The following is a 19,594-nucleotide window of genomic DNA, read 5'->3' on the forward strand; positions in this document are numbered from 1 at the left end:
GTAAAATATCTTGAATCGCACATGAATGTGTTTTTTGCAAATCTAATTTATGTAATTTTCACAAGCAACTAATCATAAACCGACTATTTGCCTGTTTCGTCTGAGCATTTGCGTGTTGTTCCCAGGAGAATGCAAGTGCGTGCTTCTATTTTACCATTCCTACTGCTGATAGAGGACAAAACATTGTTTTTTTTATATTTTTCGTTAATACATTTTTCAAATTTTTAACTTAGTATAGTTAGTTACTTAAAGATGTCATGTGGTACATGGTGAAATGGTTGCGGCTCCTTATAAACATTGCATAAAACAAAGAACCACCTTGCTAATTAATCAAGGTGATTAAAAAGATTAGCGAAGAGTTTATTGCCAGTTCTTCTAGTCAGTTCTACGCCCTGGATTTGAGAACTGGCAGTAAATTTATAAGCATTTAATATGTATTTCTTTATTGACGTTCATAAGTGTACATTGTGTTACCTAAATGAAAATGATTTTGAAGTGAATTTTGAATTTTATTATTATATAATGAATAACGAAATATTATGAAAATTTAGTAGAACGCCACACCTTCGAAACTGTATTTGCTCGGTACAAAACACCCACGCGGACGCAACTTAATCAAGCAATTAATTCTTAATTGAATTATTTCCCTACGGGCCGTCACTCGCAGAGGTAAGTTTTAAAGAGTAGTTTATTTATTAGCATTTCAATATTTGAATTACTGATTTGTCATTACAAAAAGTGTAACACTAGTTTGACAAAAAGGTGCATGTGGAACTCAGTAGCCGTTTAAATCGAAGACGTCCTTTAGACGTACTTATCTCAAGCAAATGTTTAACATTGTGCTAAAAATGTAATCACCGAAAAATCGCCTGACTCTATATGGTTTCTTTTATAGAACAGGGAGCAAATAGGCAGGACGATCCCCTGATATTATGTGATACCGCCGCTTATGGAAACTCTCAATGCCAGACGGCTCGCGATTGCGTTGGCGTCCGTTTAAGAATTGGTACGCTCTTTTCTTGAAGAACCCTATGTCGAAATGGTTCGGTTATACTTCAAAGTCATTGTAGGACTCGAAATAAATATAAAAAAATAGATATATGCAAAGTAAACGTGAACATAATTGGATGACACGATACCAGAGTTGGGAATCTTATGAGAGTAATATTATTAAAACCCTATTTAATTACTAAATATTGGTATAACAAAACGCCCGTTATTAAGAATTAACTTGTAATTATATCAACGGAAGAAATATTTCCACATACGGCGCACCACTGAGACCGTTGATCAGTTAACTTTAAAGCTCATTAAAATTGATGGTTCATTCTGTTCGTATGAAAATTCCATGCCGGCGGAAAATTAAAATGATACCCGAGGCGACCGTGGCCTCACTCGTAACTGGGGCGTAAGAGAAAAACTTGTATTTCACATATTCGAATGAATTTTATCGCATATGCATTTTATTTTAAAATTCGAACAAGTTAAAAAATTCGGACGTGTCGCATCGAATGTTGGCAGTGCGATTATTCGAACTGCGAAATCAGAGGAAGAGAAAATGGCATCTACATTCGGCATATATGCATGCAATGCAGGATGAATATACCGTTATCGTAGAGTCACAGACAAGCGGCTGGACCACAACCCGATGCTAAATACTCGGCAATAATGTACTTACGACGGGTGTCGTGTGGAGATTTGCTTTATGAATTGCCTTAATTGAAATTGTTGACAATAGTAACATTGATTTCATTTATTCCCGCAGTCTGTGCCCAGTTGATAAATAATTCAATGTATTATTCAGTCCAAGCTTTTAATGTACTTTACGTCGAAAAAGGGAATGTCTGATGAAAAAGACTTTGTAAGCAAGCGAATATGGTTTTTGTTGATGGACAAATAAAAGTGGATTTAGTAATTAAATCATTTTATTAAAAAATAGGTTTGTATAGACCGTTATTACAAAATTAAAATAGATTTAGGTCGTAGTTAAGATAATTCCGTTACAAGCAAAGAGGCCTTTATAAATAATACGTACTGTATCATAAAATTAATTTAGTAAAATACAGTTCTCAGATACTATACAGGAATATTTTAAAACTAAATTAAACATTATTCGTTTACAAAAGAATTTACAAATTATTAATGAATAATACTTGAAAGCTATAGTAGTGCCGATTTACTTTAACTTTGTGTTTAATTACAATTGTTGACATTTAAGTGATGCATAGGAACTACAAGAGTTTGGGTATATAGTTTTTAAGAAATTGTGAGGCCGAATAAAACTATCGAAAGTTTTATTATATAATAGTACAACTACTTTTAATTGAGTTCCCGTACGTACCTTAGCAAATATTCATTTAAGTTCTGTGGTTTTAGATTAACACAATTGTCAGAATGAATTTTTTGACAGTATTACATTGTGTTAGTTACTACTCATAAATAATAAGATATCATCAATACATATTTCTATAATTATGTACGCTCAAAATTCTGACCAAGTCGGTGTATTAATTTTGACACTTTACACGTTTAAGAAGCCTAACTTTATACCTAAATATGATATGCAATACAAATCGTGCTAATTGTCGACATAACAAGTGATTATATAACTCATATCACATTAACTTACGTAGATTTATCTCATGTAGAAGCTTCATTTGATTTTTATTTCACAACTCGAATCTTTGTCAGGAAACCTTACTTATGGCACATTAAATAAAATCACTATCTAACGAAACTAAAGTCTAGTTCAATTTGTGCTTTATACATTTAAGTTTCAAATCCTAATCAGAGTACCCAATATTGACTCTAACATTAGGGATTTTAACTTCAATACATAGGTATTAAGTTACAATCTCCAACAACAACTATTAGAACCCCATTTTTTAACACTGCACTACAGTTTATAAACCAACTAATCTTTTTTAGGCTAGTCACTCCCTGCGTCAGAACTCTGAAGCTTCCAATGGCTATAGTTATCTCGACTTCAATGTCAAATTATTGTACCGTGCGATCTTAGGGTTGCGACATCAGCGCTACGACGAACGAACTATATATAAATACGTATCTATTAGTAGTTACAGAGTACCGATGCTTCTCTAATTTAGCTACACTTTTGTGAAAGTTCTGCAACTACATTATCCATGACTATATAGTATATACTAGCTTTATTCAAATTATTGCCAAGCGTTAATCTTCCAGTGTCTAACAATACTAATCTAATGATATATGGTTTAAAATTCGTTTATTGATATACAGACGGACATACATCAATCCCCATTAGTCCAATAAACGTCTATTTATATACATATTTACATTTATACATCGATACATAACAACAGACTAGTTAGTTAAATAATATTTACGAAAGTCTTTAGAGATTAGTGCCGCAAATTAAACTTAGGCCATAAATTAAACAGTCTTTATACGTAACTTTCTCACTATAGTTCTTCACGAAAACCAACACATACACTTAGGGTAAGATAGTCTAGAGTGCTTCGTGACTCCCGTAAAAAGTTATTGGATTACAGCTAACTTTCGACTATAATATATATTTCAACCCCTAGAACGAAACATTTCACTGATTTCACGTCTTTTAAACGTCCGTTTGGCACAAATCGCCGAAAACCGGCAAAGCGTGATACTACCGCGTCACTGAATCGCGTGGATGTGAAGTTGGAACAGAAGGTGCAAGTGACGGCTGAGTTCCATTCGCTGTGTTCTGTGCATGTCTAAAGGACGTAAATCTTGCGAGCGTCCGTGACCCGTCGTTGTCGAAGTTAGGCCTTTCGTATTGGTGCTTAGGGCGCTTCTGTGGCTGCATCGATTGGAGCTCATCGTAGCCACCGTTCTCGTCATAGTTTTCATCGTCAGATTCCTCCACGCCGAACGCGCGGTAAGTCGATTCTGATTCGGAATTTTTTCTTGAATTCACCCCGTAAGTTCTTCCAATTAACGACTGTGTAACTTCGGTTGTATTTTTATCACTTTTCCTGTCTTCAAGGCTTTGATTATATCTCAATTGGGCCTTTTGTGTTTTCTCCAGCGATGGAATATCGTAGAATTTTAGTACATTCGGATGGCCTTGGAAATATTTTTCGCTGTATACGTTTCTGTTGTAGTAGCCTCCGTTGCTAGCAGGATATAACTCTTCATCGGGAGCGTAACGAGCGTCGAAACTATCTACATTTTTTCCAACCGGCGGAAACCATCCCTGTAAAAAAAACCAATTAAAATGATTTAAAATTTCATTTCAATTTAACGATATATGGAGCCTATTACAATTAAAATGTGTTGGGTTAGACATTGTATCATAATCCTTCAAAATATTATAAGCAAATGTTATAAAAGGGTAAATTCGAAACTACTAATTATTTTTCGTTATTTAATTTGATAATATGAACTATGTACTCGTAATCTATGTATTTGAAATTTTTAAATACATAAAATGCTAAATTATTATTAATTAAATTTCATTAATAATGTATGTAACTGTAATAATTTTAATTGGCGACACATTTGGCACTTCAGCTAGTATTAGTATAACTAGGAGTAATAATTAGTCGACTACTGTTAGATTTATGCATTTATTTACACTCCGTTACCTGATACAAAAACATATATAAAAAAGCAGCATACATACGTTATTAGGTAAAGTACAAGAAGTGTATAAATCATTAACAAGAAAGAACATAAAATAACATGTGAGACTAGCTATAACTGAAATAAAGTAAAATCTAAAATAATAATAATAATACATATAAACAAAAATGTTGGACCTAATCTAAGGGTTAATGAGTCACAATTAATACAGCTACATACACATAAGTAGCTAGATCAAATTTTTTTTTTTTAAATAAATTTAAAGACTGTGCTCGTCTGATATCAAGCGTTAAGGAGTTTCATAGAGAAGATCTATATATCTTATAAAGGAAAATATGATTCCTATGGCATAAATAAAAACTGGTTATGTTTAAATTACTCGAGTTCATTATTGTGTATGTGTTGCCTTCTTACCAAGGAACTGACACATTGTCTAGTGTTAGCAACTAGAGTGACTGATGCATACGCAGCAGGAGATGTAGCAGTCTTGCTCGTATTCCACTCGTTTGCGTTCACCCTGGATGCCGTCACCTCTGCATATTCAGGCAGAGGATGAGCAACCTTGTCATAATCCGAGTTAGTCTTCTCTTTACTTTGATTTGAATGATTCGTTGACATACATAGCCCCGGTTGATTTTCCATCCACAATAATGATTCAGTTTTGGTTACAGTGTTTTTGTTATAACAACTACTTAATGGATGTGACAATGATACGGCCGCTTTTATGTTCATTTGTGTTACTAAACTTGTTCCATTTGAATCTAAAACAAAAGGTAACATTAGTGACGTCAATTATTCAGTAATATAAAGAAGTTTTGATGGATTCATTTTTATTGTGTTTATTTTCCTTGATTTATAAAATAAAAAACAAAAACTCGAGAACTATAAGCAATCAAAGTTGCGCTTGATACATCAAAAGATGTGACACAGCCTATGGTGACAATTTCAAATGGTTTCAACGGTTGAAAAGTGCAATAATCTTTTTTTATTAATGAATTTCATAACTTTTCAGTGCTTGAGTTATGAACATTACGCCATAAAGTTCCTTAATTAGTTGGAACAAAACATTTCATTTGCCGCGTTTATTTGGATTTGTATCGTTCCTTTGTGTCTAAATGTAAAGTGAAAGAGATACTGCGTTAGAGAGGGCTCCTACTACCTTTCAACTCGAAAGTAATCTAGCCCTCCTCGCATGGCAAAGCCTCCATCAAACAAACGCTGGCACCCTTGCCACCCCGAGGAATGTTTTTAATTTTGAAATTCTGATCCTAGGGAAATGCAAACTGCGATAAGCTTTCTAACCTTTGTTTCTATACGCGTATTTTAAATCATTGTTGTTTTTTGACTCACCGTAAATGTTCGGTAGCGCTGATTTTTTTGCAAAAATATTGTTTTTACGTATGTAAATAATACCGGCGATCATTATGATTTTGAATAGTACAATGGCGCCAATTAAAAAATAAAACCATGACTCGAGTACAAAATCCCCTGCTACAATAGATACTTCTCCATTGTTTGGGTATCTGAAATAAAATTAAAGCTTTTACTTACAACATTAACACGAAATGAAGATGTCATTTTTGGTATTTTTCATAAATATACTGTCAATTGGTTAAATGAAAAGCTATTTAAGATATATGTTTATGAATATTGCACTAAAATATATGTATTGACAGTTGAAATATCTCTTAACGTACGTAATGTTCACATAGCAAAAACTTGAAGTTAGTTAAAGTAACCTACCTAGACAATGGATCCAGTCCTATCGATCTTGTGTCAATATTAAGATACACTTTTTGGCAATAAGGGCCCAAGCCTATTATATTTTCCGCTGCAATTTGAACGGAGTAACTCACGCCGGAGGTTAAATTTGTCATTATAAGGCTAGTCGCTTGTTGAACAGTGGTGTTGATTGCAATCATTGACTTATTTGCCGGTATGTCCAGCCAATTAACGACAACATTGTAACCAGTAATGATGCCATTTTGTAAGTGAGGTTCCGGTGGCTGCCATTTTAAATGGACTGTGGTCATGTTTACGATAAACATTTCAATGTTCGTAGGTGGTCCGTCGGGTACTAAAATTTTTTTAAATGTAAAGTTAATGAAACTCATTTAATGAACACATTGCTGTATTATATAATTGTATAATGTCATTTGTTTGTTTACTTATTTAGCATGCAACGACGTGTATAGTGACTGATTCTACTAGATTTAAGTGATGTTATGTACAGACAAATTACACTTAAATATCTTTATTTTACTTTCAATCCGAATATATTTATACTAAGGAAGCCTTATGAATTTCGGCGAGTCTTTGAATAAATGAATATTCTGTGTAAATAATGAAATATTTACCATCGTCCAGCGTCTGTGTTATTCTTGAATTGGAAGGTTTTCCCTCAAATTTCTTATAGAATGGCACAAGGAAAAATTCATATCTCAAATATTTTCGTAGAGACGTTATTTCATATCCAGACACGTCGTTGGAATGCAAAATAGTCTTCATATCGTACTCGGTCGTTGTGTTGTCTAGTGGTCTAAAGTATATAAACAATCCTTCTAAATAGAAGAAATTCAATATTTTCCACATAAGTTTTATTGTTGTTGCGTCGATTGGAGTCGCCTCAATAAGTTCAACTATGCTGTCTGTCATAATATTTTTCCTGTACTCTGTGTTGTTTGAGAAGCCATTCCACGAGTCTTCACCGACGGTAATCGAATCTGAGACGGGGCTTGGACTTGAGAGTCCATGCGAGTTTTCCGCTCTCACAATAAACATATATGTTATACCCGGTATTAATGATTTAACTACATAGTGAGTTTGGTGTACTTTCTTAGCGACTATAACCCAGCCTCTTGAATTTCGCGGCGTATTGCTTCCCGACAGCGACTCTCTCGAGAATACTTCAACCTGATATCCAAGTATAGAGGATGACCCAATTTTGTTATTCTGGTTCCATGATATTGTTACGCTATTGTCGGTAACATTATAGATATGCGGTTTAGTTGGAGGTCCCGGTAAAGCAGAAACATCGGCGGCTCTAAAGAAATTAATGTTTGGATTTTTAGGATTGTCCACAGTGAGTACTCCACTCCATACATATTTACCATGTGGAGATGACGCGACACATGTATATGTACCGCTATCGGTTCTGTCCATATCTTTTAATACCAATGTGCCGTCATTAGAAATATTTCTTCTACGATTTTGTATTAGTGCCTCTCCTTCAAAGTACCAGGCTATTATAGGTTCAGGTGTGCCTATAGCCGAGCAGGGGAAAACGGCCATTGACCCTATAGGTAACGTTTGGTTAGAGGGGCCGTTTGTTATGATTGGAGGTGGCCGGTCGTCGTCTGACGTCACAGTCAGTTTTCCTCTAACTAGTGAACTACCGGCGAAGTTGACCGCTGAACAAACTATCGTATTGCCGCTATCATTTTTATTTGTTCCGTTTATCGTTAATGTTGTGACGCCGTCTATGACGGGAGATGCGTTATATTTACCCCGGGACGTGCCCGGGAATATAATTGACCTATTTCCTTCAAGACTCCAGAATATTGTTGGCTCTGGTTTACCCGTAGCGCTACAGGTGTAAGTTGCACTTGAGCCACTTTCAACAATAACTGAGTTTGGTTTTAAAGTTATTGTAGGCGGATCTAAAAAGAATAAGACGATCGTTATTATTGTTTATTTTTTATTTAATACATTCCTACAGTGCTGTCCGCTGCAGATTTTAATAAAACATAATATGTAGTATAGTTTTTGGTTAACATAGCTTTTACACATTGAAAGAAAGAAAACAATTTTTTAACCGGATTAAAGCTATTTGTATTATTGTATTATTATATGTAAAAACATTGTTTTCTTTCAAAACATATGTATTTAATAAGTTGGACATTAGACTGTAAACTTCATAAAGTTCATTAAGAATTTGTGTTGCATAATTGGTTAAGGCTATTTAAAATCACTTTACGACCAATTAGAGGCACACCCAATACCTATATAAATTTTTACAGTGGCAGAAAGATTATAAATTAATTATGATGCACTCACCGTACACAGTTAAATAACCGCTGGCGCTAACTGCGCCGACTGTATTGTCAGCCTCACAAGTGTACTCCCCCTCGTCAGTCAACAGAACACCGTCAAGCCTGAGGCTCCTGTCATCCAGGAGTTTGACGCGCCCGAGTGGCATATTCCCCCCTCCCGCCGTTCGACGCCACAATACGTCAGGTAAGGGGTCGCCACCCACCAGACACTGAAACGTCACGCTCCCGCCAGTTTGCGCGACGACGTCTTCGGGCCCCGTCATCAGGTATGGTTTAACTGCGCAATTAGAAATTCATTATGACAATTGATAGGCATTTGTTTTATTATAGGCATTAGGCTATTGGTTATATAAATTTATTATTCAAGATTATCTATTGAATATTGGAGTTATTCATAAGGTAAAAATATTTATTTATTAGAATCATATTGTAAAATAAGTTTTATTACTCTGAAATAATTTTGCATTTGTTTTGAGGGGTTCGATTTTTTTAAGATAATAAAATGCCATAAATAATCGAATATCTTTTTTATTTCTCATTAATTACTACTAATTACTAAATTACTAGAAAGGATAGAAATCAATTGAAAAGTAATCTTTTGTATCAATAATATATATTTCAATATTTTATATATACTCACTATGCACTCTGAGTGTTGCGGCAGCTGATTCCCTAGTACCGGCTGCATTCCTTGCAATACATTGGTATCGTCCACTATCTGTCTGCCTAGCATCTTGTATGACTAAGCTACCTCCATCAACCAAGTGCATTCTAGACAAAAGCACATTAAGATTATAATGAGTTCCAGTGACAAAAGAAATAAATTTTTCATTACTCCAAACAAAAGTACATAGTAACAAAGTCATTCAAATATAGGGCGGAATTATTCAATAGAAAATTAACATTTAATAAGGGTTCTGTGAGTCAGAACTATTCAGATTTTTGCTTGATTGCTTGTCGAGCTCTTCAGTTATCCCCTTCTTTATAACTTTGATGTACCCTCCCCATGTTAATTATTTTTATGCTCCAATATACGTACGCCTTGAGATGCAATCTTGCGTTACTCGATAAAAATTCATAGACAGCAAATTGAATAAGTTAAGCGATTGATTTTGTTTCATTTGTGAACATGGCCTCGCATATTGTAGTGCTTTTCGGGAAATGAAAACAGAACACTATCGCATTTCCAACAACCCATTAAGCAGCTAAGAGCTCTTTAAAACTACCCTTGATATAATGATACTTTGTGCAATCGCTATTTTCATTTCAAAGACTTGTAAACAAATCTGTACTTAACAAAAATCTGTAGTGCATAAATAAATTTACTGATATTTAAAAATCAATACAGCTCATACAAAATTTACAAATTGATAAACATTTTTAAAGTTATATAAAAATTAATACGCTGGTAAATTTCGGACAAGCAAAAAAGCTGGGGTGGCAGCAGAACAGGCAGAAAATAATAAACGGCTCGAATATTAGAGTCTCCTCCAACTACGATTTTGTTCCCTTTGGAGTAGAGACTCTTGGGCCGTGGGGATCACGTGCACAGGCCTTGTATATAGTACCAGTGACCCCAGAGCTGGTGCCTTTTAGTTTCGCGATATATTTCATTTTCTTTCTTTAAATTTTTATTAGTATTATTACTATGTAGGTTAAGATAATTGTAAATATTTATATTTCATTGATATGGTTACTAATAAACATTATGCTCAAATAAGCAAGTTAATTACCTAGAATCACCATCGAAATGTAATATTTGTCCATTTTTCTTCCAATATACTGTTGGTTCTGGTGAGCCTCGGGGTGGTAAACACTCCAATATAACTGTCTCACCCTGAGCTGTCTGAGTAGTTACTGGCTCAAGACGAAATTCTTCTCGGAGGACTAAAAATAATACCAGTTATTAAATGCAATTTCTGATTTACGTTAAGGATAACTTAGATATGATGCTAAAAATGCACTCAATGTGTCTCAAGTGATGTAAATATGTCTTTAAACTGCGTACAACATTTATTTCTAAAAAGTTTCTTAATTAATTGGGAATTTGATCAACGGATGAAAGTCAAATCGTAAGACATCTTATTACAATTTTCTTGTACACGAAAACTTCTTGCCCGCTGTACGGCATTTGGGAACTGATATTAAGTATAGTTACTTTTTTTTAATATTGACGATTATAAATGTAGCTGTTATATTATTATTAGTTGCAATTTACTAACTTACTAGCCGAATTTCTCAAGTCAGATAACATTAATATATAGTACTCACCAGCTACGTGCAATGTCGCATTTCGACTCCTTGCTGTTCCATAAGCATTTGTTGCCTCACACCAGTATACTCCAGCGTCTGAGTGTGCCCGGCCATGAGTTGCTCTGAGGAAAAACAGCCCCCCAGCCGGCAACAAGCTTCTATGGGTGTCTGATACCACAAGAACCCCAGGCTTGTACCAGCGTATGATGGGTGATGGGGAGCCCCCAGCTCGGCAATTCAGTGTCGCTGGTTGGTGTCTGGCCACCGTCACATCTAGTGGCTGTTCTATTATGTAGGGAGCTTCTCCACTCGGGTAGTCGTCATTTATGCCGCCATTTACTGAACCTATAAGTATTATTATGTATGTAGTACGAAAGTAATATCTCCTAAGATCGGCTGAATACTTTAGAACAATGTGTCCTAATAGTCAACTCATCGAAAGTTATTAAACGACGGGTATTTTTATTTACATCGCAAGAACAACACTCTTAATAATACAAATTATGATGCATTTTTAGTATATCCATTGAAGCAGCCGGAAATACATGCTCTTTTTTACTTGTGAATTTTCCATTTCGCTCTGTTACTTATACGTAACTTGAAACCTCGCGGCAATTCAAAAGGTAACAATGGCACCATTTTCTTTACCATTAATAATAGAGGAGCGTGTCGCTTATAGCTACTCTTAAAACATCGCACAATAATAATGAAGCGTAAACATAGGCCTGCTTGGGACCCCCGAACGCTGGACCCTCGCGTACGCGCAGATGTTAGTTTTTGACACTCGAATTGATGTATGTCTATTGTTACCTCCGGGCATTATTAACAGAAAAATCGATTGCAAAAAATACCAGATTTCTCTAAAAATGGTTCTCGATGTATGGAGACTATTGTGCAAAATAATTGTGTTTATTTATTCTCGTGTCCCAACATTGTGAATGCGGTACGTTGCAAGGGCTAATCTATAATTTAATCTCCATTCGTTGTTATCTTTCGATTTCTGCTGGTTTCCCTGGTGACTTGTTTGATATATTGACCTATTTATACTTTAACGGATTTAAATTTATATCCATTTACGATTACAATTTCTTAAGTTTTATCCATCTAACTAAAGACAATGAGTGAAATTATATAATTTCGTTCAGATTTAATCAATTTAATCGTTTATGTTTAAGTATTAAAATATATAACAGTTTCAAGTTGTAAATTACGCGTGAAACTCGTAAAAGAGACATGTCTGTGATAGCAATGTAGACGAGATAAAAATAAGACTTAGCGAAACGCAGGACATAAAATATTGTTTATGTTGATCTCAATACTTTATCGAACATAAAACCTCTTTATTGCTTGGTTGCGCGTTTGAACTCCATCGATTATCGGATATAGGAGGAATTTCCGTGTCTGATATAGTAAGGAAGTTAAAAAAGTAAACGATAGATTATGCAATTCGGTTGACTTCCGTTCCAAATTCAAAAATAACCCTATCCGTTGTTACTATAGACGCGTTTTATATTTTACGTTTAAACTGAACTTAAATAGAAGTAAATTTGAAATTCGAATTAGGCTATTTTAGTCTCAGTGTCTATGTACCCATAATAGTCATACGTTCTCCAAAATATGCATTTAGAAAGTATAAGCCTTCGAATACATGGTACGATCGAATTAAATAAAAAATATTTTTCAGAGGCGTTGCTCCGGTTCACTAAGCAATCACGGCTAGTACTTCACAGCGTAATGAAGGAAGGTAATTTATTTTCTAATATTTAACGGTCATAGCATAAATTACAATTAACTCGCGCTGCACATAATTTATTTTCACGCGAGTCTTATGTTTCATTAAGATTGATACGAAAGGCAATCTAAAAAAAGCGAAGGGATTTCATCGCACGCGCATAGTTACGGTCTATTGTTCAAAAATGCAAAAAAACTGCGAGGGTGCGTCGCGTCCCTCTAATTTATAATCTTGCACATGTTGACACGCGTAAAAGAAAAAAACAATCACAAACACGGCTTTCGCATCAGTCCGCGGCAACTTTGTTAGTTTACTTTTAAGTTTCACGATTAATCGTAAATCAGGTTAACAGATGCTTTAAAAACGATTTCCTTTGATTCTAAAACTATCATTTGCAACGTATCACAAATTCGTAGATGCTACGGATATCGTTAGACAGGTCTTTGATCCTACGGTAATAAAACTATTGTATTAGGGTATGTTATCAAACGTTGTATCTCCAAATTGCATTCAAATGCTATTCACTCCTCCGTGCAGTATCTTCCGTTATCAGAAGAAATGTCTTAATGTTTATTTAATAATTTTATTACTGAGCCTAGATTAGCTTTCACGTTTTTAATAATATTATTATGTTTCTATTTGTTTTTAGTAAGTATTTCTACTGTTACCTATAATTTTATTTATTTTGATAATTTTGTATGCACTTTTTGTACTAAGGTTGCCTGAAAGAAATCACTTGTTAGCGATAAGGCAGCCCGTTGCCATCAAGTATCAGACAAGGCAGTTATCAAACTTATTTAACCCGTGTAACGAAGTGTAAATAAATAAATGTATTATATTACGCTTCCGGCTTACGAATACAAACACGAACTTTTTACATTATTTATATAACTCGACTTTTCAACTGAATATTCTATAGTTGATCACGACTAGGTAGGAAAGCTATCAATGTATATTATAATTTAGTAACTGATTTTAACACATTTATAATAATATAATAAACTTTATCTTTAAATCCATGACTCTTTAACCATGAGGCTCTTTAAACATCTTTGTGTTTTCTAACAAATATTACCCTCTCTGATATAACATCTTATATGCTATTTAATTTCAGCATTACCAACTGTTTAAATCTATAACGAAATATACAAAAACTATACACCACATTAGTTTAAGTGACTAATTTAAAAATGGAACTACAAACAAGAGATTAAACAGTGAAAAAAACAGTTTTCATTATTAAAATGTCTTGAATTTAATCAACTAGTCTTTCCCTTGAACATTTAAGTATGTCACCCTAAGTAACACGATAGTTGTTCGCGAATATCTAATTCTAATGATCGTGATTGGCTCCCTCAGGAGGCAATCATGATTTTTCGAATTTTGAACACGTGTTCCATTTTGACCCCTTTGCAATATGACTCTGAATCATTACGCGATTTACTGAACATTTGCTATTATTATCGAATAATAATTTCATTCACAACTTTAACAGCAGTGTTAATGTAGTGCATTAGTAAATATTAACCGCGAAGTCGAACCCAGCCCAATAGTTTGTACATTCTATGAGCGTTGTCAACACTATTCAAAGAATGTCGAGGTAACGCCAGTAAATAAGATTATTAAAATGACGATCACGTGTGTCAGGAATACGATCACTTGTTCCAAAAATATTATTATGAACATTGAATACACATCCCGAGTATATAAAAATTTAATTCAAATAAACCGTTGATAACTGGTACTTTAGAACACAAATATTTTTAAAATAGCTTTGAGATAAATATTTCTTTATGCGACGCTGTTTTTATTCATAATACAACAAAAAATGCCTCTAAACGATACGGTTAATGAAATAGCACTTATGTTTTACAACACAAAAACAGATGCACACGTGGAAAAAATTAGCCGCCTGAACGGATGGACGGATTACATTAATATGAATTTCGTGTTTCAATGTTTGTCTTCTAAGACCTCCTAATGTACGTCACGAATTGTTGACGCAGTGTCATCTTTCACAACCGATTTGTACCTGAAATTGGGGCTAACGAACCAACGAAATTTTGCACCTTACTCCAAAGCAATAAGACATATTTTTTATTTTATGTCCATATGCGAAATTATAAAATCGACGTTACAATTTATAACAACGGCTGAAGAAAGGATCAGTTGAGACATTTCTTGTGTGTTTATTTACGTGGACAGATGAAATAACATCCCAGTATCAATGACATATATCATTGTCATCGGAAGTACTAATCTGTTATGCTAGCCAGTAGATCCTGGTAAGATATTTAGTTTGAAAGTTCTTTAATATTTATCAAAATAAATGAAGTAAAATGTCCCGCATAGAAACGTAGGTAATATTATAACGTTCTTTAAATAATTTTACGATATTAAATCACTATACTATAAAGATTTAAAGGCACAGAACAAATGGAATTATTGCGTAAGACAAAATACATGTGTTGGAAAATTGATGGTAGAAGCGGTAGCCGCTCCCAAAGCGTTGTTTTATTTGCTTCCGTCACCATTAATAAGATATATCGGTTTACAGATAAAAGGCTATAGTTTGCGAAATGAAAGCTATCTGATCGAACCGAAGCACAAACAAAAAACTAACTGATCGTCTCATGTGATTATACTGTTTAGTGACGTCTATATACAGCGTAATTCCGATCAAAATCAACCCATTTAAAATTCACAAACCTATAATTTACCGACAGCTCTATTGTCCCTACTTCCGTAATATTTCAAATACTGTATTTTAAATGGGCGTTAAATAGAATAATGTAGGGTCAAAAAGTTTCGATAATCGTAAAAGTCAGTATTCAAGAAAAGTAACGACCCATTTTTCAAATATCAAATGTGTACAATGGCGTGCGTTTTGCTTTGTGTAATCGATTGATTCTATTTATTATATTTTTCGTCATATTTCACGCGGCATCCATCATAAATTAGGCACAAAAGATAGACATCGTTTAACATTAGCTTAACTTCTTTACGCTTTGATAACCGCCTGGCGCGCTTTTTATAAGCCGATTCATGAACCACAGACTAAAATAATGCTTTACAGTGTGGGGTGACAGTTACACTCATAGATGCGTTCCTACGGCTGATTGTAAAATATAGACTAGACAAATCTACGCATGTGCGTTTTGTTAAGCTAATGAGTTTTGTCAATAAGTTACGCTTTCCCTAATAGTTATTAGGCCCTGGAGAGTCGTTACGTGACATTTGTTTGTTCGACACGGTTTTTATCGCGCTTCTTTTCATAAATTACCATAATTCAGGATATTTTATTGCCTATATTTATTTTATACGAAATAAAGAAAATAACGATTTGGTCCACCCAGAAAAAGAAAGAGAGGTGAACCACAGGATAGGTGGTCTGATAGGTTTAAAAATACAGAGGATGGAATCTTGGATAGACTTGGCGAAGGATTGAGAAAATTGGAGTGGTATGGAATGGGCCTCTAGCCGTAAAGAGGTCCTTAGAGGTAAGGATTGATTAGGAATAAGATTTTTTACTTTTTATTAGTTAAGTTTTCACACTGTTAAATTATTTGTTTATTTATAATCGTTGTTATTAAATGAATAGGGGTTTATTTATTTTAAACACAATGTTTTGTATAATTAACACAAATAAATTACTCTCTTACAGTCTTTGAAAGTTTGCACCGTAAATCAAGGTTCGTAAAACAATAAAGCGATTATAAGTTTAATTAATGGCAACCAATTTTCCGAACCCCTTCAACTATAAACAGATATTTCCTGCAATTAGCCACAATTTCGAAGCGGCGACAAATTGTGGCGATGTCTGAACGGCCCTGACTTTACTAAGTGGTGTCACAAATCCAAGATGGTACGGTGTGGCACAAATAGAGCGTGGGGATCGACCCCAAGGGAGGCTATTAGCGCCTTGAACTTTGCACCCCGAATACTTTACCCGAGAATGCAAACACATGGAACGAATTGGTGATGTCGATAAGAATGCCGTAAATTTTATTGCTATTAAGACTGAGATAAGACAGATTTAATGCTCGTTTTACTTGGTTTACCCTTTGAGCCCGGTACTATAAAGGTACGTCAAAGGTATGGGATTTAACTAAAGACTCAGAGTAACCCTAACCTGACATATAACATATTAAATAAAATAAAGAGTAATTGAGTTAGTGGTAAAACTCTAAATAGTAAAAATTTTGATGTTAACTTTTAAAACTTTTTAAGATTGTTATAGTTTGTGTATAGATGTGTTTACTTCAATTGCCTTCGTGGCTTCGTGGATTATTTGGGTAGATTTTGAAAATAATAAAGTTATGGGCTAAAGGTAATATTGGCCCATACCTTAAGAGTATAGTAGGTATAACAAGCAATACATACCACAGTAAATTAAGCCTAAAATTGACGTTAATGCCAAAAAATCCATCACGGCTTCTTAGTGCCACTCTCGGATGTCCTTTTCTCTTCTAATCATATTATCTCTTCTTTTCTCTCATCTAAAACAAATAAAGATAAATGAGTATACATAATTAGATTAGTCCTTGGTTTGATTATTGGTAAAATACACATTCACTGCATTCAGTGATATTAAGTGGTACCGCCGCCCATGGACACTCTCAATGCCAGAAGGCTCGCCATTGCGTAGCCAGCCTTTAAAAAATTGGTTCGCGCTTTTCTTGAAAGACCTTAAATTGAATTGGTTCGGAAATACTTCAGTGGAAAGCTAGTTCCACATAGTGGGGCGCGGCAAAAACTGTAATAATGTAAGGTATTAATCCGAACAACTACTCTATACACATGGTAAATGCGGAACGCCAACGGATCAAGCCGCTCGGACTAGTTGTCGACGATACAAACTTGGAAGGAGCTAGTACTGGACTGAGCTCCCACCTAGAGGTGAGAACAGTACTCTATGTTCTTATTACGTTATTTATGCTTTAAATTAAAAAATCGTTTCAGTTCAATGTTTAGTGATGACAACGGTAGTTATAGCAAAGGTATTTTTTTTAAATAAATATATGGTTTAATATAGTAGCCAGCATTAGGTTGTTACGTAGTACTGTAGTAAGGGTTAAACAACGAGATAAAATCGTCAATTAAAATCCAATAGGCATTGAAAATCAGTGGTGTCATGGTTAAGTTAATATTGACAGCTTATCAATGAGGAGTGATATTTCCTTCCTATTTTAAATGTGAAGTTTTCGTAAGATTAGACAATAGCCCTTATACACAACACTATTGTCTATTAACTTATTTTCTGTACCAATTGTATTTAGTAAGAGTATAATGGTCAATAGGGCAAAACCCTCTGTTATGAGTAGCCCTAATTGGGGTTTCAAGCACAAATTAATTTGGCTCAACTACTCTTGATGTAAACTTCCGATGCATTGTGAATAATTTAAAATTAACGCTATTTCATATTTGAATTAGGTCTTATATCTAACAGTATCTGGATCTTACGGTTTCATTGTACATTTACAACAACAATAATATTAGTTATTAATTTGATATAATCAAAATTATGCGATGCGTGAATACTCTTAACTAGCACATTTTAGTTTAGACGAAGTCATCAATACATAATATCATTATTTTTTGACGTTCGGTCTCTTCTATCTACACAGCCAGCGTGCAACATTATGTCATAGATAAATACTTTTTAAAATATAGTTTACAATAAAATACTTTATGAGGTTAATATAAAAACGCGCTCGATGCGCAACAAGATAACAGATACGTTATAAATAAAGAAGTTTACGACCAATATAATGAAGTATAAAACTATGATAACGTTTGCCTAACATTATGTTTGTATAAAAACGCACTACCGCCATTTTACACCTTAAGGCATTTTAATAATAAAACATAAATTTTCAGTTTATGCAACTGCTGTATAAAAGTTATCCACAGTTTCATATACTTTTGTTAACTAAAGAAAGTGGGATTGAATGTAAGAAATAACGATTAACAAGACCTGGCGGCTACCATGAAAAAAATTATTAGATATATTATACAGAAAATCAATAAAAATATTACTAAAAATCCATGGTCATAAGTTTGTACTTCGTGGATTTTTGACCCAGATCTTAATAATAATTGTAACTTAAAGCTGTTTTCTAAATTGTTATTTACATATACGATACTAGGTACATATATTTATGTCATGTTTTACTAGGTACATCTCATGTAGTAGACACTAATATTAGTTAAAGAACTAAACTCAGTTACTGTACTGTTTGAATTGAAATATCATATGTAGTAGTTAATTCATTCAGAAAGACTATGGCTATAATTCATTGGCACACCTCGGCTAGTTTTAGTTGTAAGAACACGGCAAAAAACCTTTTATAATTATGATAACTTCGTTTAGATTTTAGTGAGGTAGTATAACGTGGTTCGTGTAAATTATTAATTTGTTTCAATTAATTGCATTAATCTCTTAATCCGCTTTTGCAATTATCACTAAAACAAATCAATATAAACTCGATGGAAATATGGACAAATCGGGTAAAATATGTTATATGAAGTATTTGTCTTTTATTAACATAACTCTTAAAGAAAACACTTTTTTAACGGATTGAAGCTATGCATTATTATATCTGATTTTATTTCCCCGGAGTTGATATCGACTAAAACCACCGTGACCACGCACGCTGTAAAGCACGCGAAGGATCGGGAAAAAATCAAAATTATGTAAAATAATCATAAGTTTATAATAATACATAGCTTCAATCCGTTAAAAAATTGTTTTATTTTTTAAATTTTATATGAATTTAATAATTTTCATTTCAATTTCATTTCAGTTTATTTAGTTCTAGAGTCGGTATAAAATATAGATTTTGTCAAAAATATTCTTACTATTTAAAAGTAATATAAACATTAATAACAGATCCCTAATAAATGTGATTATTACTGTCGTATTAATTAATGTTCGTCTGTATTTGTCATGCTA

At 33.9% G+C, this 19,594-nt stretch overlaps 1 protein-coding gene across 2 annotated transcripts in view; it reads right to left on the reverse strand.

Annotated features, from left to right (window-relative positions):
• Window positions 1-2,026: 2,026 nt before the first annotated feature.
• The window catches only part of LOC123711324 (roundabout homolog 2-like), a 50,367-nt gene continuing 32,799 nt past the window's right edge, over window positions 2,027-19,594 (reverse strand). For both annotated transcript variants that reach the window (XM_045663844.1, XM_045663843.1), the window contains exons 2-11: window positions 17,023-17,138; window positions 10,926-11,252; window positions 10,388-10,541; window positions 9,295-9,425; window positions 8,659-8,931; window positions 6,960-8,261; window positions 6,346-6,679; window positions 5,953-6,125; window positions 5,017-5,363; window positions 2,027-4,213 (exon numbers count right to left, since the gene is read on the reverse strand). In XM_045663844.1, coding sequence (XP_045519800.1) covers window positions 3,644-4,213; window positions 5,017-5,363; window positions 5,953-6,125; window positions 6,346-6,679; window positions 6,960-8,261; window positions 8,659-8,931; window positions 9,295-9,425; window positions 10,388-10,541; window positions 10,926-11,252; window positions 17,023-17,068 — 3,657 coding nt within the window. In that variant the 5' untranslated portion in view covers window positions 17,069-17,138 and the 3' untranslated portion in view covers window positions 2,027-3,643. The remainder of the gene's footprint in view (window positions 4,214-5,016; window positions 5,364-5,952; window positions 6,126-6,345; window positions 6,680-6,959; window positions 8,262-8,658; window positions 8,932-9,294; window positions 9,426-10,387; window positions 10,542-10,925; window positions 11,253-17,022; window positions 17,139-19,594) is intronic.

This window comes from Pieris brassicae, chromosome 6 (assembly GCF_905147105.1).
Source record: "Pieris brassicae chromosome 6, ilPieBrab1.1, whole genome shotgun sequence".
NCBI classification, from domain to species: Eukaryota; Metazoa; Arthropoda; class Insecta; order Lepidoptera; family Pieridae; genus Pieris; species Pieris brassicae.